Source organism: Thermobia domestica, chromosome 8, assembly GCF_964235325.1.
Source record: "Thermobia domestica chromosome 8, izTheDome1.hap1.1, whole genome shotgun sequence".
NCBI classification, from domain to species: domain Eukaryota; kingdom Metazoa; phylum Arthropoda; class Insecta; order Zygentoma; family Lepismatidae; genus Thermobia; species Thermobia domestica.
Genome location: NC_137461.1, coordinates 139,274,920 through 139,301,968, shown reverse-complemented (window position 1 = coordinate 139,301,968; position 27,049 = coordinate 139,274,920). Strand labels below are relative to the sequence as shown.

General features: G+C 35.9%; 1 protein-coding gene across 1 annotated transcript in view; it reads right to left on the bottom strand.

Moving 5' to 3' along the window:
• LOC145693243 (uncharacterized) overlaps nucleotides 1–27,049 on the bottom strand; it is a 172,121-nt gene that overhangs the window by 45,797 nt on the left and 99,275 nt on the right. The window contains exon 3 of the mRNA XM_081769050.1: nucleotides 20,877–21,071. Within this exon, the coding sequence (XP_081625176.1) occupies nucleotides 20,877–21,071 (195 nt within the window). The remainder of the gene's footprint in view (nucleotides 1–20,876; nucleotides 21,072–27,049) is intronic.

Genomic DNA, 27,049 nt, shown 5'->3' with positions numbered 1-27,049 from the left:
ACACACACAACCAGTGTACATATCTACTTTGTCTACTCTGTTAATAAAAATGTTCCTCAATTTTTTTCTTTCTGAAAAAGGAAATCTTTGTACATTCTTTACTTTACAATATATATATTTTTCCTTTCTTTCCAAATAAAAAAGTAGAAAAACAAACATTTAACTTAGGCTTGTTTCTCCTGGTGTTGCGCATACAGAAGCCAGATGATCGTTTCTTGTTTCTTGCTTTCTTTCACTTCAAACTATGGCATGACCCTTCCATTTAAGTGTCCCGAACATCAATCCTGCTTAAACAATACTAATTGCTTAACCTAACAAAACTCCACGCTCAAATATCCTCCAATTATCTTTCTGTGAAGAGGGTCATGTTTGCTCACGCGTTTGGAGCAGGGCGATAATTTATTTTACCCTACTCAACAAACGCATGTTCAAAACTAGATTTCTTATGACAGACAGACTTTGTACTGTTTTCCCCTTATTCTCTGGAAATTCTCTTTACTTTTTTCTTTAAAATTCTTTCTTCGTCTTTCTCTTTCTACCTTGTTCCAGATGAAAATGAGCACCTGTTGAATGGTCCTATAATTATTTGTGTAACATCTTTTTATTGTTGTTTGTTTTCAAGGACGAAAAAAAAAATATTAAAGAAACACAAGACAAGCGGAAATGCGTGCCTTTTCATTCAAATGCGTCCAACGACTTTTGTCTCTTGTATACGTTACTTAAAAGAGAAATTGTCACAAAAGTTTACTAAGGTGTCTAGACGCTTGAAGGACCAGTAAGTAGCATTCTTGGGTTTTTCTACTAAATTCTGTTAAAATCCCAAATAATATCTTCCGGTGGCTCAATGGTAGACCTCTGGTGCATGGGGTTCCTGGTTCGAACTTTGTGGTGAACAAATACAGTATGCGTCGGTTTACTCGAGGGTTCTCCCGTTTCCTCCCACTTTCTTCATTTCATTCATTTCTAATCCTCGCCGTCTTTTTACCCTAGCTGACATAACCGTGGGACATAAAAGTGAAAGATTTCATTTCATTCATTATTTTGCTTTGCAAAAAACGAAATGAAATCTTTAAGTTTAACGTCCCACGATTATGCCCGTTAGGCTATGGAGACGATAATTAAAGCAAGTGAATGATACAAGAATTTATGGAATGAGATGCCAGAGGAAACGGAAGTACGTCGAGATAACCCACGGACAGGATGTGTTATCCACCACAAACTTATTTGCTCGGGGATCGAACCAAGGATCACACGTATTAGAGGTAAGGAAAATACCGTTGAGCCACCGTGTTCCCTCCCCTACTTTGCTTTGCGTCCTTATACAACACAGAAAATTTGCGTCGACTCTGAAATACACCGGGGCGAGCGTGCAGCCTATGTAGGGCTAATATTACTTTTCACCAGGCGCGCACCCAGGAATTTTTGTTGGGAAGGGTTCAAAATTCGGAAAGGTCAATACTACAAGCTATTAGGTCTATGTATATAATATTTAACGAGTATTATTCTGCACTCGAGAAGACGATAAGTAATTGTAAAATACTTCAACCTATTCTATATTTTCAGAAAGAAATTATATAACTAGATTGTTTTTATAAGAGAAAGAGTACAGATAAAGTGTAAAATCAAATGTTCATGCTACATCAATTACTTCCCTGTTAAGCAAGTATGATTTTATTGAGAAAGAGTTTAATTAGGAAGTTTTCGGGAGTCTGAACCCGGTGGACTCCCCATGGATGCGCACATAACTTGTCCCCATGTAAGTATTAGAGCAGAGAAGGGACCTGTCCTTGGCATGTTGAATCTTAAAATAAGCTCTCTCTTGCTGTATCACTCTCAATCCAATACTCAAGAAACCGGCGCTGGGAGATTACTAGTACATTCTATTTCAACAAAAGAGGGAATTATATACTTAGAACACTGAATCTACTTAAAATGCCATTTCTCGGTATCTCCTACAATTTCTGCTATGTACCGTGATCCAACACTGAAACCGGAACTGATTTAAAAAAAAAAAAAAAAAAAAACGCAGATGGAATCTAGTCTTTATATGTTAAATTTCATAACTCCAAAAGAGATCTTTCTTCCATAGTTTATCATCTCTGGGGATCTACTCGTAATACTGAAACCGGAAGCGGTTAACTATACCGTTTGTTGTTTCAACGAAAGTATAAAAGCATAGATGGAATTTATTTTTATAACACTGGGTATCTCCTAAGCAAACAATTTCTCGCTATCATTTACCATTTGGCTCTATACACGCCGATCCAATATGGAAACAAAAAATAGTAGATCCTTCTTCTTTGAGTATAAGGGTAGAGGAGGAAATATAATCAGTTCCTCTATATGAATCAGTATTGAAACGTTTTCTTCACTATATGAATCAGCGAATCCTGCGTTGAAACCTTAAGTCGCAGTAGATTTCTACAACTCTCAGTTACATTGGAAAAGTGGTTCCCAACCTTGGGCGCTCTCCTTAGGGATCCTAAAAAGGAGCGAACAAGGATAGTAATTACTGATAAAAATGAACCGTGAAATTATCAATAATTCACCACTTTTAATGGTCATTTGCAACTTGCAAGTAGCTTTAGGAAGCTTCGCAGTCGCCCCACGTTTGGCATTTTGTCTGTCATGAGAAATCAGGAAAGGGAGGGAAGTATGCAGAGTACATTCTTGAGATGATTAAACTTGCTATCCTTTAATTTTTTTCTCCGTACTAAAACTGGACATGGTAGTAATTTCTAGCACGTGGTTTCAGTAGAATAGTAAAGGCGAGTGACACTGAATCCACATTTATATTACAATTCTCATTATCATCCAGAGTTTGTGCTGTGTTAACCATCAACAGACGACTAAACAGAAGCGTTATATTATGCAGAACATAGTTTAAAAATCAAAAATAGCAAAAGTATTTGGATATTTATCGAGTACAGTTGAGGTATAGGGTCTGGCGCTGAAGAGCCGTATATGTCATCGTCAAAAGTTAAATGAACATTTTACAACTTATGATAATGTAACTCTCGCCGAGACGAAACTCAGTCTTTCCGATATGAGTTTAAAAAAAAACACGCAGTAAACGACGCACAAGAATAGTTTAAAATAAAATAAGCATATGACGTTTTTCATTTATTATTTTTTTTTTAAATTTTGAAATTCGTATAGTATTAGACCTACTCTGGAAGGAGTAAAGTGGCCGAGCCCCCACAATAGGAAAATGAAATTAAATCTGAGTTTTATATCCCACGGTTATGCCGGTGAGGCTAAAGGAGACGGTGAAGATGAGAAATGAATGAAATGGTGGAATGAAGAAAGTGGGAGGAAACGGGAGAACCTCGAGAAAACCCACGAGCACGGTGTCTGTCCACCACAAAGTTCACACGGCGCGAGCTGGAATCGAACAAGGGACTCCAAGCACCGGAGGCCCCACATTAGGTGTGTGTAATGGATTTAAGGGGAAGGTGTTCAGCTAGAATTGATCGCGAGACGAGACAGGTCTCTTCCAATAGAAATTGTTTTTTCGAGACATCACTTCAACACCTTTTCGAGATTAAACAGCCCAACTTCTGTCTCCTAAGCAAGCCCACAATTAACACACAACCTGTAGAACTACTGTATACGTCCTCCCGCACAGAAGGGTGCTACAGATGTCAGGCGCAGGACTGCTTCACAAAATTTGGGTAGATGTTACGGGGTATAGGTAATATCACTAGCTAGGCCTCCCGCTTACGCCACTGATAAATAATGTCTGAGATTTACAAAAGGCAACTTAGCGCTTATACTTAATAACAACTCTTCAATTTACAATTTTCTTTCTTTCTTTCTCTCTTTCTTACAAACTAAAATAGACGACGAGTTTCATGTTAAGAGTAAAATGTATAACAAGCTGTCCAAATGTCTGAGTGATGTATGGTCGACAAAAATAAATGGCCTTCATATGTAAAAATGAGCCATTATTCCCTTCCTTCCTGCCATCTAATGAATGAATACTTAATCAACAGTCACCGTATTTATAGTATGCAATATTATGCTTGATGGTGAAAATTTTACTCATAATTAATTTTCTGCTTATTGTATATGGTATGTTGTTATTATGTTTTACGAAATATAAAAGAAGATATTCCGTTATGCATTATAAACCTTTATGCATTTCTCTACGTTTTCTTATCTTTTTTTAAAAAAGTTTTGATATATTGAGCTTCATTCTTTCTGCATACATACTGCTGCATAGGAAAACAAAACTAGTTTTGTGTGTCAACAAAACTATATATCTAGTCTTTTACATAGAAATCTTGCTATTAACATAAATTACGTGATTCTCTTAATTAACTGGTACATTTTATTCGTAAAATTATAGCAAGTAGTACCGTAGAGTATGTGTAGAAAATCCTTTCTCAACCTATGGTGCGTGGGACTTCTTGAATCTCAAAATTAATCATAATCAAATTGGAATTCGTAAGACTACCCCAATAAAGTTTATTTGAAGCTGCTTGTTTCTTTTTCTCTCTTTCTTTCTGTTTATACTTAGTCACGTTTGACTGTGTTTTACATCCTATTAAACACCAAGGTCATCAGAAACGGGCCTACTATTTATGTGGGTTTCAATCCAAACTGCGACCGGGCTTTTGTGTTTTGCAGTTGGTGAATACACAGACCATTACGTACGATCAACTTTTATAGTTAGGCCGTTCCCTAACAGCCGTGTTGGGCATTAATTACAATTAACCCATTAAAATTTATTGCCCTGGAAGTGAATTTTGATTGATTTCAATTACAATTAATTTCAATTTTGAGTTTACAATTAATATTAATTGCAATTCATTTCAATTTCAGTTAATTTTAATTCACCTTTTGCAATTAGCATTAATTGCGATTGAATTAAATTTTAAAATCTGCACATTAAAATTAAGGAATTAATATTTGTTAATTGACTATCAAGCACCTGTAATTGTTAATCGCAAAGGAGCAAATGAAATGTTTAACTGTTAATTGCAATGGAACAACTGAAGTCAGCAATTAGAAGTGCAGATAAGATACGTATGTGTATATTGCGTTGTCCGTCTGTTACTCAATTCACAGATTGGAAACAATTTACTATGAAGTGGTACGTAACAACCTTCCCCTATCCCCATCTGGGAAGCCAGAAAAAATGACCATCAGGTACTAGAAGGGTAAGTCATAAGTATTGTAATATTCTGGTACAGGATGTACTTCTATTTATTACATCAGTGGTAAAGCGTTCACCTCTAATGCATGGGGTCCTTGGTGCGCCCCCAGCTCACGCCAAGTGAACTATGTAGTGGACAAACATCATGTGTGTGGCTTTCCTCGGAGTTATTCCGTTTCCTCCCACCTTCATTACACCATTTCATTCGTTTCTCATCTTCACCGTCTCCTTTAGCCTAACCAACATAACTGGCACAGCCTAGCCTAGCCTAGCCAACGTAAAACTTAAAGATTTCATTTTTATACTTATTACAGTACTGTGGTAGTATAAGCTTCGATTTTATTTTATTTTATTTTGGATTCATGATTTATGTGATAGCAAACTATCATCTAAGCCACGAGATGTGAGTGTCTTAATCTGAGATTTTATTTTGTGTCAAATCTAATGTTAATTTTAGGGGGAGGGGGGTAAGTTAAACATCAGAAAATACGGAACTAAGTTCACTTGTAAATAATTGTATGTAAAATATTGGAACATGATGTAAACACACTGTTATACAATCACGCCTGTAAATATATATCCTATGTGCTGATGACGTCTTACTTACCCAACGAATAATCTCATTACGGAAAGCTGGCACTTATTTCTTAGTTCCTAAACTTTGAAATTTGTTCTGGAACTTCCGTAACCTGGATTCGGAGAAGTTTTCAGACTGCATGTGGCTTTATGTCACCTTCACGAGCATTTAGGTTTTCTACTGCAGCAAAAATCCTAATATAAAATCTTAGTTAATTTTAAGGATGGCGTCCAGTGGTTTACTCAAGATCTATGTCTGTAGTCATAGTGGGCAAAACTTACTCTGTTCAATATTCTGCGTTTAATAGGGTTAGTTTTTATGATATCTTTCATAAGTGAAACAGTATTCATTTTATGGTTATTACCGCCGATAGAGTGCTAGGATTAAAGTAAATCTCACATACCAACAGTACAACGAAAGCAGGTTAACAATGTTAGACCGTCTTCAGCCATCTTATTTTCCATTCCACGATTCCTATTCGATACTACATCTTGTCCTTTGAGACAAAGAAGTCACTCACTGCTCTTTCCACCTTCTATTGAGTGAAGTATTGTGGTTTCACAAAGTATACCATGAACCTAAACAGGTAGTAATAGGAAGGAGCAAGGTCAGGACTATATACTGGATATGAGATCAAAGCGATATTGTCAAGTTTCCTAATGTTTTCTTGCTTTCTCGAGCTAAATGTTTTGCGTTATTCTGTTGCAGCAGGGCGCTCTTTCGGTTCACCAATATATTTATGTATTTTTGCACCAATACAGGATATTTCTGGCGTACTCGAAGTAAGTTATCCCCTCATAGTACCATCACACACAAAACATGATTTTATGCTCAAAACGAACGTTTAACGACTGTTTCTAGAATTGGCCCTTGTTCAACATCTGTAATTGCACATTCGGGTTTCGGAAATACACCCACAACACGCCCATTTCTTCTGGACCTGAGCTGAGATAACCTCATGTGACACAATGTGGCAGCATCTGATACGCTTATGGTTTTGCTGAATTTGTAAAAGTGACGCATTATTATTAAATAGTACTTACGATTGTTGACTGTTGGTGGAAACTAGATGGCGTTAGTAGTGAAACGTCCGTCCAGTGCCATGGTGAGAGTTTGGGAGCTAATCGAAAAATCCCTTTGGGGAGAGAATTCCATTCAAGAAAACCAGGAATAATGCCAAAATTATGTGCTCACAAATAGAGCTGTGCAACATTCTTAAATATCAATATTGAAAAACATCACTGATCAATATATTGGTATTTTGATGTAGTAGAGACCTGCACGGGCCGAATTTTTCGGCCCGAGCCCAATCCAGCCCGAACGTACCTAGGCCCGGCCCAGCCCGGGCCCGAAAAATTTTGGAGATTTTCGGCCCAAGCCCGGCCCGGCCCGATAAGTTTTTCAAAATTCTTGGCCCAAGCCCGGCCCGGGCCCGATAAATTTTAAAAGTTTTTGGCCCGACCCCGGCCCGATAATTTTTAAAAAAAAATAGCTCGAGCCCGAATCTTTCTCAAAATTTAGTACTAAATTTGACCTAACCCTCAGAAACATTTTCTAAACTTTGGTTCACAACCTGACACTTGCCTTCCGAATGGTACCATTGCCTGCTAGAACTTTGCCTGTCATTGAGAGGACAAAAACTGCATTCCCTGTAACAAAAATCTAACTTAATTGATTTTTAGCATAAAGTGAAGATGGCAATATTGTTTAGCGTCAGGCAATCAGAGCTCAATTTACCGCATAATGCCTGCAATCCTCTATAGTGAAAGTGGAGCCGTCAAGCAACACAAACTGTAAATAGCTATTGCATTCTTTGTAACATTTTTCACGGACACACTTCTTCAACGTTTGGCTTTATTCCAATTATCATTTAACGGAAGTCAATAATTATTAAAGAATTGCAATTGATCGGCCCCAGCCCGGCCCGACCTGAAGAGAAATCAGTGTCGGCCAGCCCAAACCCGGCCCGGCCCAAAGAAATAACAGTGTCGGCCCGCCCAAGCCCGGCCCGGCGCAAAGAAATAACAGAGTCGGCCCGCCCAAGCCCGGCCCGTGCAGGTCTCTATGATGTAGTCAATATATCGAACACAGATATTTTATAGATTTGGAACATCAAAAGAGATGATTGGTCGATTTTTATCCAACTTCATATATAGTATTGCATAGCTCTACTCCCGACGTGCTGACAACATACACGTGCATGTCCCAAGTTAAAAACCATGGATTGGTCGGATTAACAGCTTCAAGGTTTCGTGGCAGCTTATATTATATTATATATATATATATATATATTCTGTGATTATCAGTTGTTAAATAGATCACTATAATCTTAGTTTCAGCACCCGATTCATTTTCTGTCCTATCATAAGTCACATAAAATCCTGGTTATTTGCCTAATAAGTACACGTTTTGTGTCTTAACAAGTAACCAGAAAATAACTGTAAACCCTTGGGAGGTGATACGATTATCATACTTACTTTGCAATCAACTGGTTTTGAATTAGAGCTTAGCGACAGGGCATTTTTTTTTTTTCCAAGTTTTGACCATTAGCATTGACGTAACTAGAAGATTTTGTAAAGGTGGAGATGGCTTCTTGCCTCTGAGCGCTGGAAGTACCTTTCAGGAGATCCTGATATAATAGTATTTATCGATTTTAGACAAATTCTGAAGTACTGCCAAAGAGACAAGATTGAAAGCTCTGTCGTTGCACCAAAAAAGATAAAAGTACTATCTCTCGTCTGGAAAAATACTGTTTCTATTGAACTGTCTCATCTTTTGTCGAGTCACGAAGTGCCTTGTCTAATAGATAACACTAATTTTGAGCCCTCTACCCCAATTTGTTCTTGGACTATACTTGGCAACTTAATAGCAGTCTATGTTTCGCCTATTTGAGGTTAATCTCATGATTTGAGAGTCCGCACCGAGACGACGCCAGTTTTAATTCCTTGGAGGACAGTTTTGCGTATATCAAATACCGAAACTGATAATTTTACTATATTATTTAGCCTACCTTAAAATGCAACATGTCAGCCCCCCCCCCCCCATCGTCATCAATGTTTCACCCACTGTCACAATGTAGCAGCGACTTATGACACATGCAAGAAACAAAATAAAAGTCGATGGGGAGTCAAAATAGAGACTGTATTTAACATATAAAATGTAAAAGTAACATAAAATCGCTTTCAGCAAAATGGAATGAACACATTTATTGTTGTCCAACAAAACTTAAGAAAAGAATGCGCTCTCTGCTCCGTCTAGTTACACCTGTGCCCATTAGTCTCATTTGCGGCCGCGGTGGCTCAATGGTAGAACTCTCACCTCCATACGTAGGGTCCCTGATCCCATACCACCTCGCCGCAAGTGGGCAAACACTGTGCGCGATTTCCCTATGGGTTCTCTCGTTTTCTCGCATACTTTGTTTATTCCACCATTATCATCCGTATCATCAGTCTCCTTTCGTCTTAGAGCATAATCGTCGGACGTCAAACTTAGTCCCATCAGATGAATGCTGAGCTAGTTTATAATTTTATATATATATTATACCTAGGTATAATACACAGTAGCTGTTGGAATAAAACTCTTCCATCAGTCAATATCTCAATGCATGTGCATAAGCCTATTTGTTTATGGGATATAATGTAACGTGTTCCCTGCCCTATTCTTTGTGCTGTAGTGTAAATTTGTCCCCCTTTAGAACTATAGTAAAATGCTTTCGTACTCTAATCCATAGATCAACAAAACTTTTGATAGAAATAGACGGGGTCCTTTTGTATTGGTTGAGAGACATTTTTGAAGACTAGCTTTATTGCACACCTGGCTTCTCTCTGTAGGTAGCCGTGGAGGAATGTCTCTGTTATTCCCGCCACAAGAATTCCAAGCACGTGTGAAGGAATGCCCGACGAAATAAGGTGGGTGAGAATGAAGGAAGAAAAAAAAGTGTCATACTAAACAGTGAGAGACTATAGAAGCTTTTGAACATTCGGTCAATATTTGTTGCATACACATGAACGAAAAGAGAAAAATTGGATGCACAACATATATAGACCTGTAATACGATATGCACGTTACGTAATAGGCCCTATTACTATTACAATGAATACTAGTAAGGAGCAAAAACACCTAGGCTACAGCGAGTAGTTTGTATGTGATCTTTGGCTGTGCAAAATATGATTGTAAGTGTCTGGGTGCAGTAAAGTATACACACAGTTAAAAAACAAAGCTGTAAGTAGCGTTGCAGAAGCGTCATGCTATTCTGACTGTACTTACCAGCGTTTCTCAAACTATAGTTCGTGGACCGCAAGCAGTACTCAAGGTCTGCCTTGTGGTTCTCTTAGTGTGATCATGAGTTTGAAAAAGGAAAGAAAAAATATGCGAATTGCATCATATACATACTATAGTTGAGTCTCAAATATAAGGGCACAGTGGCTCAGTGTAGGGCGCTCATCTCTGGTGCGTGGGGTCCCTGGTTCGATTCCACCAAGCGGCAAGTGGACCATGGTGTACAAACACCGTGGGTCTTCACAAAGCTCTCTCGTTTCCTCCCACTGTCGTCATTTCATCACTGTCATCCATCTTATGACTGAGTCCCTTAGCCACGGTCCATAACCGTGAGACGCTAAAGTCAATAAATAATAATAATAATAATAATAATAATAATAATAATAATAATAATAATAATAATAATAATAATAATAAGCAGAAGAAGAATAAATTACTGTTGAACTAGTCTGAATATAACCTTCCCTTATAATAGTGATGACGGTAACTTATTGCAGACTATAAAGAAAGTAAAAATTTTGTCACGATTTTTGTACAAATTTTTGCGAATTAAAACAACAACAGGTTAACACTACGTTTGGAAACATGTTCTCATTCTGGTTGTACATTGCTTACTGTGCCATAGGTTTCATTTTAGTCCATTTTATTTTCATGTTTTGAACTAGAAGACATAAGAAATACTAGTGTTTAGAACTTGGCTATCAAAGTTCGGTTTTGGACTTCGTGGAGTTTTCATAAAAATAAATCCCTCTAGGCGATACGTGATCGATGAAATTTTTGACAAACTGGTAGGCCTCCATAAGTCGTGGTACGCAAGTCTTTGGTTCCAGAGTTATGGGGGTCATTAATGGCTCGATTTGGATTTAGTCAAATTTTTGAAGAAAAGAAAAGATCTTACTAAATTGATATTTAGAACGACAGTACACTTCTTGTTAACATTAATTTGATGCATTAGAAAGTCAATGATAACATGCTTCATTAGTTATGTTGTATTGTCGATTTTTTTCAGCAATAGGGAAATTTATTAAAGCACGGGACGCAATTTATGGCGTGCGTGCGCACTAGACGACAGGAGCTAAGGTTGAGACAATGCCGCCAAGTGGTAAAAGGGTGTGGCTAAACAAACGAGTAAATGGTGAATAGCTTCTGTCGTGTATAAAGTGACGTGAATATACACATAGACGTGGCAACACCACTGCTCTCTCATTTGTTAACAATATTTAAAGAGAACTCAGAGCAAACCCTTCAAATGCCACAAACCCTGTCCCTTAACATAGATCATTTTGTCAATTGTGAAGGAAGGGCTTTAATTCTGTTTCCGAAGGCGTCCGAAATCATCTCTCTATAAATATTGGCAACGTCATTGATTAATAACGTGTCAATACCAGACATTTTGTTTACTTATCAGACTCACCATCCCAAGAGATCAGTCTTCAATAGAGGCAACAAAATCATTCTTGCAAACACGAGAATGAAATGACTTAAAAGCACTGATTATGGCATCATCTTGGTATTCATGTATACTTGGTGCTATCGATTTCTTAGTGCAAAAAACAGAAACACTTTATACATTACCATTGTGAATGCAGAAATAACACCTATTAATGTCAACAAACATAATAGTAATAAAAAATAAACCAGAAGTGTGTTGCAATTTTCCTCCCATAGTCTCTATGTGGTTTGACAGTGGTGAAAGTTGTTTCAATATGTGTTTCTTTGTATTTATGTCTTCGCAACATTGTTTGTTGGGCGTGTATGTGTGTGTGTGTATGCAACAACACATTTATAGTTTCAACTGTTGTCTCATTTGGCATTTGACGTGCAGAATTTACAATATAAACAGGTTGGGGGAATTTACGCGTTATATTTCAATGAGGCACCCAGCACCCTTAACGCATATCTACAGGTCTACACAGAGAAAAGAAGGAGAACGATATATCCCGCAGAGATAATTAGGGCGTGGCTGTTGTACAATAAACATCAAGGAAATAAGATTCCGAGGCAACTTTAGCCACACGTTTGCTCTTATGATGCCTATATTTATTTGCTATCCAATTACAGTTAGGTTAATTAAAATAACACTGATTTTAAAACTTTAATAAAGTATTAGGGAAAAAAGGGAGATACCGATCGACAGGTCTGATTGAGCTGCACAAAATGACATACATCAGAGTATATCCTCATGTGTAGTTTTCGAGAAAACAAATTTTATGGCACTAAAACTATGTCATTCATGGTCAAGAAAGCAGACTCGACAAAGCCTTCTATTAGCCGAAATGCATATTAAAATAGGCCTATACCCCATCAGGACCGGATCCAGATTGTTTTGACGGGGGTGCACCAATAACTACCATTACATTTGAATTAAATTCAAACTTTCTAGATACCTTCAGGCATCTGCAGTGTGAATAAAGAATTGCCCTGGAAATGCAGGTCTGTCTGGTCTCGATGATCGAACCCACGACTTTCCGAATGCGAAGTCAACACTTTACCAACTGAGCCATGGCTGCTTTGTATAATTTTCAGTACATAATTAGCTTGCTGCTTTAGATCAGGAATTTCTTTAAACATGGACACTTGGAATATGATGGATGTTACTATTTTCACTGCCAGCTTCTCATTTTAGATAGTGTATATTTACAGCGAAAGATGGGTGCACGTGCACCTCCCCTAAATTCGGCCCTGTACTCCATCAATGACACTAAGAAGGGTCACTGCAATTAATGAGATTTAATATAGAACTATCATTAACTCAACTTTATTTTTAAATATCCTTCAATTAAGGTGGATCACCACCGGAAGTCAGTACATATTTTAGCTCTTTGACTTAACTACTGCGCAATGAAACCTTACATATTATAAATATCTATATATATAAAAGAGAACGCACAAAATCCTTTGTCCGCTCATCACGCTAATACGGCTGAACCGATTTCTTTCATTTTTGGGGGGTTGTTAGGATTTGGACCCTAGATGGTTTTTATCATATCACTTTAATTTTCAATTACCAGTGTCTTGAGATAATTGACCAATCAGGTGTCAATACGTAGAAAAAATCCTTTGTCCGCTCATCACGCTAATACGGCTGAACCGATTTCTTTCATTTTTGGGGGGTTGTTAGGATGTGGACCCTAGATGTTTTTATCATATCACTTTAATTTTCAATTACCAGTGTCTTGAGATAATTGACCATTCAGGTGTCCATACGTACAAATCCTTTGTTATTAGTTCATCATAGGTATAAAAATAAACGTATTTATATGCAACCCGCATGACCCTGTGACTCGGCGGGTTAACATAACTGACAGGCGCTATAAATCACTTGAAAGCGAAAAAGTAAAAATTATCTAAGTAACAAAGTTTATTGCGTTCCGGGATGACCGCAGCGAAGCGGGGCGGGTTGGGGTGACCGCAGCGAAGCGGGGCGGGTTAACATAAATGACAGGCGATATAATGTTAACATTAGTGCAATCTTCTATGGTTTTTATCATATCACTTGAAAGCGAAAAAGTAAAAATTATCTAAGTAACAAAGTTTATTGCGTTCGGGGGTGACCGCAGCGAAGCGGGGCGGGTTAACATAAATGACAGGCGATATAATGTTAACATTTACTGCAATCTTCTATGGTTTTTATCATATCACTTGAAAGCGAAAAAGTAAAAATTATCTAAGTAACAAAGTTTATTGCGTTCCGGGGTGACCGCAGCGAAGCGGGGTGAACGCTGCTAGTTGTACTATAAGATAATGTTTCAGCTACAGCACAGGACACTGATTCATTTGACTGTCTCTCCTGATATCGAAAAATGTAACAAATAAAAGAAAATATTTGATTCGTTTTACAATGAGTACACAAGATGGCACTTGCATTAAGATCTTACAAGAAATGCTCAGTTTTACGAAATGTTTATTTGTATGTGTAAACTATTTTAAAGTAACGATCTTATTACGAAATATAAATATTGTTTGACTATTTTTCGTGTTATGTTTCATATTTTATTTAAATATTAATTTACATTTAAGGAAATAGATTTTGAGACGAAACTTGCGCACAACGCCTTAATGCGTTGTTGACAAATTTGTACGTTTACTGTAGTAGTTACAATAAGAAAATTCCTGGATTCTAGCGTCGCAGTTCGAGAAGCGGAATTGCGGTAAGAGAAGAAAACTAATTTCTCTAGTAAGTATCCAAGCAGAATTCCATGATTACTTCCTGTATTATCTGGCATAAGTAAACACTCGACACTATCTGGCAACGCGACACTATTTAAGCAGTGTTTAGCATAGCACTGGGAACACCTAGTGATCCACCTTAATGTATACACAGAGTTGTACATCTCTCTTGGAAAAAATTATTTTAGGAATATTTCCATATAAAGTGTGTTATGATAATATTTTGTGAGTAAATTGTATACAATTTATATCGAGAATCATTCACGTTTTCAATATATTCTTTGGGTTCAGTGGGAGAGATATATAAGAAAGAGAATATGAAAATGCGCCAATATGTCCCCTTATCGTGAAAAAAAAAAAAATACCGGTACACTTTATCTGCTTTTATATTTATGTGTACTATTTTATGCACTACAAAATACTGTATTTGTATTAATCCACTCAGTTTGAGTGTTCTGCAGTTTAACATTCATTTTAATACAATATTGTTGATTATATCTTATTCCCACCACGATGACTGGAAATAAAACAATCGTAACTTGATTATAAACATGTTTCTCAGTTATAACATTAATTATACATCGTCTAAGAGAATGTTAACCTCATTATTCTGTGTATTCCAAGTTCGCTAATTTCTACAAATTTACGAAACTATTTTTTTTTTAAATGTTAATTTAGTCTCAACTGCGTATCAATAACCCTATATAGTTTCTCAAGGTATGATATGCATATATCGAAAAGAAAGCAACACTCGTCACTAATTAAAACTTAACTATTTTCTATTCAACTTTACGAAGAAATACGTTGCTGGATAATGAATGTTTTTTTTTTTTTTTTTTTTTTTTAATTTCATCTTCAGATGGTGTTATATACATGTTTAAATCACATGGAAAATTTTTTTAAAAAAATGTAAGAGGTTAGAAATTCTTCGAAAGATGATAGGAATTTACATTTTAAAGGGCGTCAATAATTGTTTAAGAGGCATCATAAATTTAACTTCAAAGGGAACCAATAATTGTTAGAGAGAATATTGGTTCATACCAGTCTATTGCTGAGCGTCTAAATTTTGAAATATTCTAATTTAATTTAAATTACTAGCTGAGCAAAACAATACATTTATTTGTAAAAAAAAATATTAACGTGTAACAAACAGTTTTGCCAACTATCCACTTTGGCTTCATCAGACCTTATATATCTGATATAGTGTCTGACAAAGCCAAGTAGATAGTTCGTGAAACTGTTACACGTTAATTTTTTTTTTTTAATAATAAACGTGTTGTTTTGCTCAGTGAGTAGTTTACATCGGATTTAAGTCTACTATAGCAAAGCTTGTGCAATGGAAAATATTCAAATTTGCATCAAATGCTACTTTTCCAAATTTGAGGAATCGTTCTCCTTTGTTAAGAATTACGTCTTAATACGCTAAATGTAAATTCATACACTTAGGAAAACCGCCAAGACAACAAAGAGCAAGTAACAAACATTGACTACTTACGTAATGTTCCGTTATTAGAAAATTAATAATGTTAAATTTTAAGATGGAAGAGCAGCTAAGGGGCTAATTAATACACGCAAAATAAATGCTATCAGGAAAAAAAAATATGAAACGAGGGAGATAAGATATAAAACATAAGAAAATATTCCAAGAATTTCCGGATAACAATCCACTGTATAATTACTTGCATTCTCATTCTGTTTTTCAATTTAAGAAAAAAAAATCTCAAGACTATTCTTCATAATAAGAACCGCCCGTTTGTTATTACAGCATACTTTCGAATAACATACAAAAGAGAACGTCATCAGAGAATAACAATATATTATCCTGGAACAGACACTAAGCATGATCTATTTTCGCCCAACGACGTTTCCACCATACTCAAGAAAAACGTTATTTATGTATCAAGTTCCTTTGGCAGTCCTACAAAAGACCATCTCCATGAGAACGGAGTTGTTCTTTTCTTTAGAATTCACTTTTGGAGTCTCAAAAGAATACATCAAACGAGTTATTTTACATTGGTAACACCTTATACAAACGCATCTAATTACGCTGATGCATAAAATTATAAAAAGCTTAAGTTTTTATTCGTATTATACGGAGCTACATATATTAGTTCATAAAAAAAATGTATATCATCTTTTTTCCTAGCTATTTGCAACATTCTTTCTTGTAATTTAAAACTGAATTTGGAACCATCATTCAAAATACACATTTTTGATGCTGTGGTTAAAACTTAAGTCTCTTCAAATTGTACAAGTTATCGAAATATCCACGACTTGAATAATTTTCTACACACTTATAAGTGAACATTATGAACATTCGTTTATTATTAGGACCACGTAATTAGAACTTAGCACATCTGTCCGTCCGTTACTCCACTCGATTACTCTTGAAGGAAAGCTTTTTTCAGTAGATAGATAGATAGCTTATTTTGGCCGAATTCGTTACAGGAGTCAATCTGTTAATATCTTAACGGGTAACGGTGACTTTAACGATAACTTTATATGCCATACATTTACAAAGATTTGAATGATCCTCTTTACTGTCTTTAGCAGAGTTTATTAGAAAAATTAGTTGACTATTATTAAAATATCCCTGCTTTGGAGTAAAGCTTAGCTATTTGAAATAATTTTGCAAACATTTCACTCGTTTCTAAAGTTATTACATGTAAGTACACAGTGACCCATAATTATGTATGATGTTTGACTGACTGAAATATTTGTAATTCTGGACAAAAAGTTTCAATATGGCAACTCTGTGTAGCCTGAGAGTGGAGATAACGGTCACTAGACTTATAGAATCTTAGAACCATACTAGTGCGAGAATGGCTAAAAAAAAAAAAAAAAAAAAAAAAAAAAAAAAAAAAAACAGTCCCGAATTCTTGGATCGGTCGACTTGGGTCTGTGGAGTGGCCAGCTTGATCTCCCGACTTCCTACCACCTGACTCTTTCTTATTGGTTATTTCAGAGGACTTTTGTATCAACATCACATACGTAATTTGGCCGAACTACCGGAAGCTATCATACAAAAGTTCCATATGATACAAGTAAGCGTCTGCGAAGCTGTGTATGGAACGTTTCCCTTTTCGTCTCCAGATGTCTTGACTTGGGTGGCGCATTGGGGGACCATGCCATAGAGAACACAGATTAAAATTCTTGTAAGGAAAGTTATAAGAGTAATGTGTTTATGTTTAAGTTATGTTGCTAGTTCCTTTACCGCGGGCTTCGAAACACCATATACATAACTATGGGTCACGTAGTTTAGAAGAAAATGACCAAGAAACATCAATTTTTAATAATTTTCAAATTTTTCTGAATTTTGTGAAAATGGAAAATATTATTGAAAATGAAAAATATGTTATTCCTTTTCACTTATGAACAAATGAGTAAATGATTATACATTTTATGTATTTATGTTATACGTTTCACAGTTATACCCTTTGCGTATGCTAAAGGACACGATAACAAGTGAATGATAAGGAAGAATGAAAGGGCGGGATTCGAACCCGCGACAGACAAGTCTTGCGATGTTTAACCTAATTAACCATTTAAGACCACTTGATTATGCCAACCAACTACCAGTATTCTTTTTTGTTTCGCCTTCTTATACAACATCGAAGTGATGAAGGACGTACTTACTATAAATATGCTATAGGCAGGGAAACAACCACGAGGGGATCCACCGGGTCCGGACCCCCTCCCCCCCGCCAAATAATTCATAACTCTGCACATATTTGTACACTTTCTTTGTAAACCTATGCTTATTAAGCAGAGAAATAATTGGTGCAGCATAAATATTAGATTTTACACTTCATCTGTAGTCTTTCTTTTCTTATAAAACAATCTAGTTCTATTATTGTCTCTGATAATACATAACGTTTCAATACTACGTACAGTAGCATACATAAAAAAACTGACATAAGAAAATGTTCACTTGCTTTCTTACAATTTCGTACCAGTTAGACATACAGTATGAGAATTTTTCTACTATGTCACTTATACTAAAATTATCTCAATATTGAAGCATATTTTCGCAGTTTCTTAATAATAATAACTTACCAAGAACAGTACCAAGAAAAGGGTATCCAGTTTCAAAACATAATGTTTAGTTTCCGACCTATTTTTTTGAAAGGGTACTTTGGATATAGAGTTCCATAGGACAATTGTACAGTATAATGTATAACCTATAGTTAGGTCTAATTAAAACCAATACAACGAAATATACGAGTCAATATAATAATAATAATAATAATAATAATAATAATAATAATAATAATAATAATAATAATAATAAGTCGAAACCGCAGGTTTTTTTGTACATAAGAACAAGGAACAATAATGAAGATCCTGATATTAAAGAATAAAGAACTACTAAACACGTAATTGTAACACCGATAACATTTTTAAACTTAAATCACATTTTCTGAATGTGTCAAATAACAATAGAGTAATTAAACAAAGCTATCATACTGTTAGTGGCAATTATATTTGCAAAATGTAAACAACAAACAATATTTTCAAAGTGATGAAATCAAAACTTAGAAGTGAATTAAATTCAGTGGATAGTTTTTTTTATTTTTCTACTGGTTGTACAACGGAAAGTGCTCATACAGTGGCAAAATGTTGATTGTTCAGTGTTAGCGAGATAATTACCGTTAACGGATGGGTACCTGTCCTTGTACTGAGAGTCAAGATCAACCAACACTCATGTACTGTACAACAAACACCTTGACACCCATACACAATACTAAGACCCTGAAAAAGATTACCAAACGCCATTGTCTTCTGTCTGTCATGGTAGATTGAATTCTTTTTTATTATTATTTCGTTTAAAACTCTTCCTGATAAAGAAGATACCTTGCATTTATATGTATACATTTTACACACAATGTATGTGCTATTACAATTTCTACCAGCAGACGTTATCATTATTATATGCACGTAAGTACATAGGGAAAAAAAATCTCCATGTCATTATGATGATCTTCGTAGTCTCTGCTGCTATATTACATTAAAAATTTATTCAAATACTGCAGATACTCCAAGAAGACAACGCCAATTTAAGGATTTACAATGTAATATACCGTGTGAATATAGAACATGAAAAAATATGTATTTTTTGATTTGGAAATTATAAAAACGTAACTTCAGTAGTTTAGCAAGTTGTATGCAAAATAGCTGGAAGTGCATCATCCGTTTTCTCGTATTATATGTGCATAATTCAGTATTTTTTGTTTCTCCGTTATTTATTCATTCAAACCAAAATAAGGAAACTAAGAATTGTATGTATATGACATTATTGTTTAATTGATGTGTGTCGAATAAGATATTGCTACACAGAAAGCTATGCCTATAGCTCGAGCCTCAGTGTAAAGGCATAGCCCAAAAGTGATGGATATAAGTACAACACACCACTAAAATGAAAGTGGACTCTCTGGCTATCAAAATTTAATCTCCCGGTAAAACAAGAATACTAAACTTTCTCATGGGTTAATGGTTTTTAATAGTTTATTTGAAATGCTGTAATTTCACTCTTTTTTGTTTTATTTCTTTTAACGAAATAAAAAATAAATGTTAAAAGATACTACGGAGAAGAGTTTTTTCTGTTATATTTATGCCAGTTTCAGCGTTCAATTCAGTTGGACGACCCGTGATAATGTGAATTTTCGATGTTACACATTCATGAGCGGATATATCAGTCATCCTTTGCTTTACAGTTTTGTGCGGATATATCCGCATTGGAAGGATAAACGCTTAATCTTCACAAATTGTGTCCCAACTCTTCTATGGAATTATATCTGATTGAAGATAATCAGCTTTTTCCCCCTTTCCTTCATTCTATAAAAAAGAATAACTCATTTTCTTAGTCTCCCTATTTACAAGATTGTCAAAATATGGCAATTTCTTTTTAAGAATAGATAGGTACATATTATAAAGTGGGTCTTCAGTAACGTTATTGTTAGAATTTTTGCTCTTGACAAGTGTATTAGAAAAAAAAAAAAAACAAAGATCAGATAAAGTGAAACAAAGATACAGGATTGAAGGTAGCGCTGTTACAATTGTTCGCATATTTGTTATTTGAAATATCATTTAAATATTCCTTATTAGAATAATTTCGTTGTTATTCGAATACTCGTCTTCAATATTCAGTATCATTATCCAAATAATTGTTCGAATAAATTTCATTATCCGAATAACTGTTTGAATAATTATTCATTATCCGAATAACTGTTCGAATAATTATTCATTATTCGAATAACTGTTCGAATAATTATTCATTATCCGAATAACTGTTCGAATAATTATTCATTATCCGAATAACTGTTCGAATAATTATTCATTATCCGAATAACTGTTCGAATAATTATTCATTATCCGAATAACTGTTCGAATAATTATTCATTATCCGAATAACTGTTCGAATAATTATTCATTATCCAAATAACTGTTAGAATAACTACTTGTTAACCGAATAATTATTGGAACAATTACATGAATAACAAATTTTATTCCAATAACGAGTGATTCAAATTGTAACAGAACTAGTTGGAAGGTACGAGAAAACACATGATACAGAGAATAAAATATTACTTTCTTCCTCTGTAACATGATCTATATAATGTACTACGTGTAATAATATTCAGAAACAAATGCATCGTTCCGGGTATGTAAAATATAGACAGATCTACTTACCAGCTCTAAGGGCGTCCATTGGCACTGAAGGATAAGGAATAGAGTACGGATAACCTTCTTTCCTAAGAGTCTTGGGTTTTCTTCTCGGTCGGTATTTGTAATCTGGGTGTTCTTTCATATGCATGGCTCGTAGCCTTTTGGCTTCGTCTATGAACGGTCGTTTCTCGTCTTCAGTCAGCAACTTCCATTCGGCACCTATAATACACAAACGTAATCTTTTGTTATTATTATTATTATTATTATTATTATTATTATTATTATTATTATTATTGGGTCAAATATGACGTACTTCCTGTATCATTGAGTTAACGAGAAATTCTATACATTATGGAAGTTAGTGTGTTACTTCATTAAAGGGCATGGTCTAAAGCAGGTATTTGGACTGTTAGAATTGGTTAGAAATAAGATCTTACGGGTTTTTACCAGTACATATTTATTGAAATTAGTATGATACGGGAGGGGAAACGGTTCAAAATACTTTTCACGAAACTATAGTATACTCCCCGTGCAAAAAACTGGCATTTCATCTAGTTTAAAATAAATAATTTAAATCATCTCAATGATTAATAATTATAATAAAAGGGAAAATTGCCTAAATTTAACAAACAATAAGGTTCAAGGAATAAATAGATCAAAGGTAAGGCACCTAGGGGGGGGGGTATTGCATGAAAATAAGTGTGAATCACAAATCATGGGGAATCAGTTTACAAGAGGAAGAGAAACTTATTGTGGCATTGGCTAAGAAGAAATTGCATCACGAGGAACTTGCTAGAGGATATGGTGGCAGGGAAGAGGGGGAGGGGAAGGGGAGGAGGAGGAGACTATAATTGATTGACAATATCAAAACAGAAAAATTGTATGTGAAGACAAAGAGGTTAGCGGAAGACCGTGGAGCATGGAAGCCTCTTAGCTGCGGCAAGTGACCTGCAAATAATGACAGAATATTAAGATTATGATGATGATGACATGCCGGGATATGCTTTCTGTACATGGTCTTCTTTAAAATTTGTAATGCAACATTTGGAAAACTGCACTATCACAAGGAAGTGACCAGATTGCTGGGATTCATTCTTAAACAGGAATGTCATAGGCGAGTTTTAGGCGCAAGTTGTCCCTATGAGATTATTGGGGGTACATTTTTTCACTGAACACAGTAAGCCTATAATTAACCTGGAGAATGGCACATTTCGTACAATGGTATTTTCGGAAAAAGTACATTTTGGGGGCAAAATGGTAAATTTGAGGGGTATGAAAATAATTCTGGGAGTTGCATCCAAAACCCTTGAGGAATGAGGACCATTGTTCATGCAAATAGGCTAACAATATGCATATTTGTACACAAATTTAGATTTCACTAGCCGAAAAAGGAAAGGAAGGATTTCACTAGCCAATAATATTTGTATTTTAATTCTACTGTTTATTAAAACTTATTTATTTTGTACTCTTTATTACAAAACAAATACAAATATTATCTAAAAAGTAGTTAACAAGAAACACAAACAGCATGATAAGTTCATTTTTATTTTTCTAGTCGCTGCCATAACCTAGATTTTTGGGTAATTCAAATTCTGATCACACTGTAATTTCTATCGATGGCAACACTGAAAATTCTTCCGATTCGTATTTTCGGGTGTAGAATGACATTATCTATTAGCAGTGAAGCCATATCTAGCATCTTGGTGCTAGATCTAGCATAATCCACAAGCATTTAGCATCTAGCATCTTGACTTTACCATCCTGGCCAAATCTAGCATAATTTCATTTTACCCTTTGTTAAAAAGAAAAAGAACGAATATTTAGGTAGTTTAAAGACCGTCAGGAATTATTCTTTTTAGTTGAAGCGATGGTTGGAGCAATGAAACCAGTCAGTATTTCTGCGGTTTTTTTTTTTTTTTTTTTTTTTTTCAATTCAGAGCAAACGCAAATGTTCAAAAATAGCAAACGTGACTGCAAAACATATTTACTTACCCATATATTTATTACTGCCAACTGACACCTGAATGTGTGTTTATCTGGGACGTTTCTGTTCCTTTCAATTTACAACTTGAGAGGGGAGGGATTTGTGCGTCAGGGGACAACTAGTAATACACTAAAAGAAATGCTTCAGGGTTGTGTCGGAAGCGTCATGTTGTATTTCATAAAATGTTATCCATTCATAAAATATAAATTCGATCCTCCCCCCCTATAACGTGCCATTTATCATTATTCCTAACAGCGTCATATTAAATTTGTACATGAATACAGTTAATACACTTCATTAAAATAATGAAGATAAGTAGGGGCGTGTTTTTAAAATTAGTTAGGAAAGATAATTTGAAAATCTGGCATAATTTACAAAAATCTAGCATAATTCAGACCCGTGTTTGGCATCATCTCGAATTTCGAGTGTGGCAACCCTGTCTATTAGTGTGGTTACATTTCATTATCACTTTTCACTTACGTAAAACTGGCAAAAGAAAAATTGTTAGCTTTTGAAAAATATTTACTAGTCTGTCCCCTTAATTCTATCGAAACCGGAAGCAGTAGATCCATAAATTCAAAATTTAGTGGAAATAGCCATTAGAACTCAAATCAAATCCATTCTTGGGATCTTGAATCCGCATTTAAACACCATTTCTTGCTATTTATTAACTATTTATTAACGATCAATATTTGCATCGAAAGTGGGGGTATAGGAAAGGGGGGCAAGAGTACGCAAATTTTAATTAAACTTATATATTTTGGTAAAAAATAGTTACAACGGAAAACTTTTACATGGAACACAAAACTTGAACTCTCCTTTACGAAATGTGAACTCAACTTTTATATACCTCTATTCTTAGAGGAAGTAGAACTCATAAAATGAAAACATTCAAATTCGTACTCTTGCCCCTATATGTGGGGCAAGAGTACGAAATCAAAGGGGCAAGAGTACGCACCCAAAAGAGCATTAACAATTATCACAGATGAAGGTGCTACTCCTTTATATGATGTGCATTGTTCATGCCACCATTCATGGCATCTTGCGCACTTGATCCAGTCTTCTATTGGTGGATCACTGTAAATGATATTGCATAATGGACACTCGTACACTACTTCCTCACTGACCTGAGGAGTTGTAGCTACAACTTCGGTTGTAGCTTTCCTGGTGCAAGATGATGTTTGCCTTTGCTCTTTGGAGGGCGCCGTTTCGAAAGTAAGTTCTGCTTGAAAGGAGAGGATGTCAGAATCTCTGATTGACTTCGAGAATATCGAGATCTACTGCTTGAGTGCTTGGTAGCAGTTGGAGGAGGACTGACAACCACCAAAGGAGTGCATGGTGTAAATGGTCCACATGGGCCCCTGCTTACCTCCAGTTAAGATCTAGTTTATTGGTTGAAGGTTTGGTAACCGATGAACGAGCAGTCAGCAGAGAAGTGTTTGATGTGGATAATCCGCATGAGCTCCTGCTTGCTTCTAGTGAGAATCCAGTGTTACTGGTTGAAGGTTAGGTAACATATGAATGAGAACGAGCAACCGGCGGAAGAGTATTTGAAGTGAACAGTCCGCATGAGCTCTTGCTTGTTTCTAGTGAGGATCTAGCGTTACTGGTTGAAGGTTTGGTAACAGATGAATGACAACGAGCAACCGGCAGAAGAGTGTTTGAAGTGGACAGTCAGCATGAGCTCTTGCTTGCTTCTAGTGAGGATCTAGCGTTACTGTTTAAAGGTTTGGCAACAGATGGAGGAGGACGAGCAACTGGCAAAGGAGTGTTTGATCTGGATGCACCGCATGGGTTCCTTTTTACTTCCAGTGAATCATCCGCTGAACGATTTTGGGCTCTATTCAGGTCTGATGCTTGATTTTTTGCTTCAGGAATGCTTTCGTCTTCAGACCTGGCTTCTACATTTAAGTCTATCACATCCACAATAGAAGGAAGAAAATCTTCTTCAGTGAAATACATCTGGGTTCAGTAGGACAACTCCTGATTCTTGAAGGCTGGATACCAATGGTTGCAGCGTTGTAGTCATCATCATCATAGGTATTCTGCCTTTATTGGCAGGTCACTTGCCGCAGCTGAGAAGCTTCCATGCTCCACGGTCCTCCGCTAACTTCTTCGTCTTCGCGTATGATCTTTCTGTTTTTATATCATCCATTAATTGTAGTCTCCTTCGCCCCCTCCCTCTCTTTCCCGCCACCATATCCTCTAGGACGTCCCTCATGATACAATATCTTCTTAGGCAAGGTCCCAACCAGTTTCTCTTCCTCTTCCTAATAATATCTAAAAGTGTTCTTTTCTCACCCACCATTCCTAACACTCTATCATTCGTTTTCCGCTCGACCCAACTAAATCTTTCCATTCTTCTCCACAGCCGCATTTCGAAGGCTTCCAGTCGATTTTCATCACCTTTACGTACTGTCCACGTTTCCGCCCCATACAGTACAACACTCCACACAAAGAATTTTATGAGTCTCTTTTGTAGTAAGCCTCAGTAAACAAACTCGCAACTTGGAATTATGTGGGATGGATGATTCCTCATCCATTTATCACACACAGTTGAATACCAGGATTTCATCGGGTCAAAAAAGGAGCGATCTAATAGTTTCAAATTATGACTGGGATTTGGTGGTAAACTCAACATCACTATCCTATTTTGCCTGCAGAAATCAATCGCTTCGATTGAAATGTGAGAGGTCTGATTGTCAACAAGTAAAAATACCTTTTTCGTAACCGAATTTGATCGCACAGGTTGATGTAAATAATATAACCATTCTACGAAAAGTTGTGAGTGGATGAACCAGAATTAGATATTCCCACAGAACCTGGCGGCGAGCCATCGAATAATTCTTGTTTCATTTGTTTTGTGGGAAATATCTGGGGAATAAAGGAACCAGATGCACTCACCATGAAACAGCTGTTATGTTAACTCCAAAATCACTAGATACAGTTTTATTCACAACTGATTTTTAGTCGACTTTTGGAACTTTATGAGGAACCGTATTTATTCCAGTTTCGTACATGTTGTATATATCCCGTGGAGAAAAGCCGTTTTGTCTTACAAGATCTTTTAGACAATTAAAAAAACATTCAACTTGTGGCTTGCTAAAACCACGAGCTCTCCCCAGACCAGTCTTTTAAGGGAGTGTTGAAAGCAATTGTTAAATATCTACGACGGAAAGACTCTGTCCAATCTCTTCCTGCCATTCGATTCACACGACTAAAGGATATGGGGTACCTAGTTACGTTCAGCAAAATTGTATGCCATTCTTCTTAGATCTTTTAAAGTTAATTCATAAAAGAATTGATCCAGTAATGTGATATATTACAGTAATTCGTTCTCCATTTCTTCGGTAAATAGGCCTACTGGCTTTATTGTACCTAAAGACGTTGCAGATTCTCATTCAAAAAAAGAAAAGAAAAATCCTTAATTCTCCTTATATCAATAATGGGAATGCATAGGATACAAAAAAAATCAGATAATATTTAGACCCTTTATAAAAATATATTCCCAGCTTATTCCATCAGTTACAGAATGCTTGTCACCTACAAGGGTAACTTGAAAACTTCTCGACCTATCCTTGATGAAGCTACATATTGTCAAATGTTAGGTTAGGTTAGGTTAGCTTCATATATCTTTATAGAATCCCATACCAACCATTGGACTGATACCGCCTTAGCAGAGTCGTTTTAACGTATGATTACTAAAGGACTGACCACTACAGGAAACATACGGTAGTCGAACCTTTTAGTATGGCACTAATTACGCGTCAGAACGACTCTGCATAAGGCCCATTGAAATTTATTACTGAAGACTACTGACATTTAAGATAAAAGAGGACAAAGGGTAGTATTTCTGAAACCTGAATAAAATAAGAAACGTAACGTTATTCAATAACTGCAGATGTCACTATCTCACACGTTTATCTGTTTCGAGAACTCAAACACCACCTTAGATACTGTTATGTAAGGAATGGTATTTAGAATAAAAATTTTTCCCTCGTACATAAGAAAATAACAGGATTCTTCAGAATTCTTAACGTTAGAGGCTACATATGAGAACCAGTATTCGTAAAGTTTGCCGTCACTCTCTATTACAACGGAATCTACATTCTTTTTTGATTGTTAGTTCTAAATCAAATTGGATTCTTTTTCATAGAACAGAAGGGGCATGAGTACGCACGCGTACCCTTGCCCCGTAGGTATCTGCGTACCC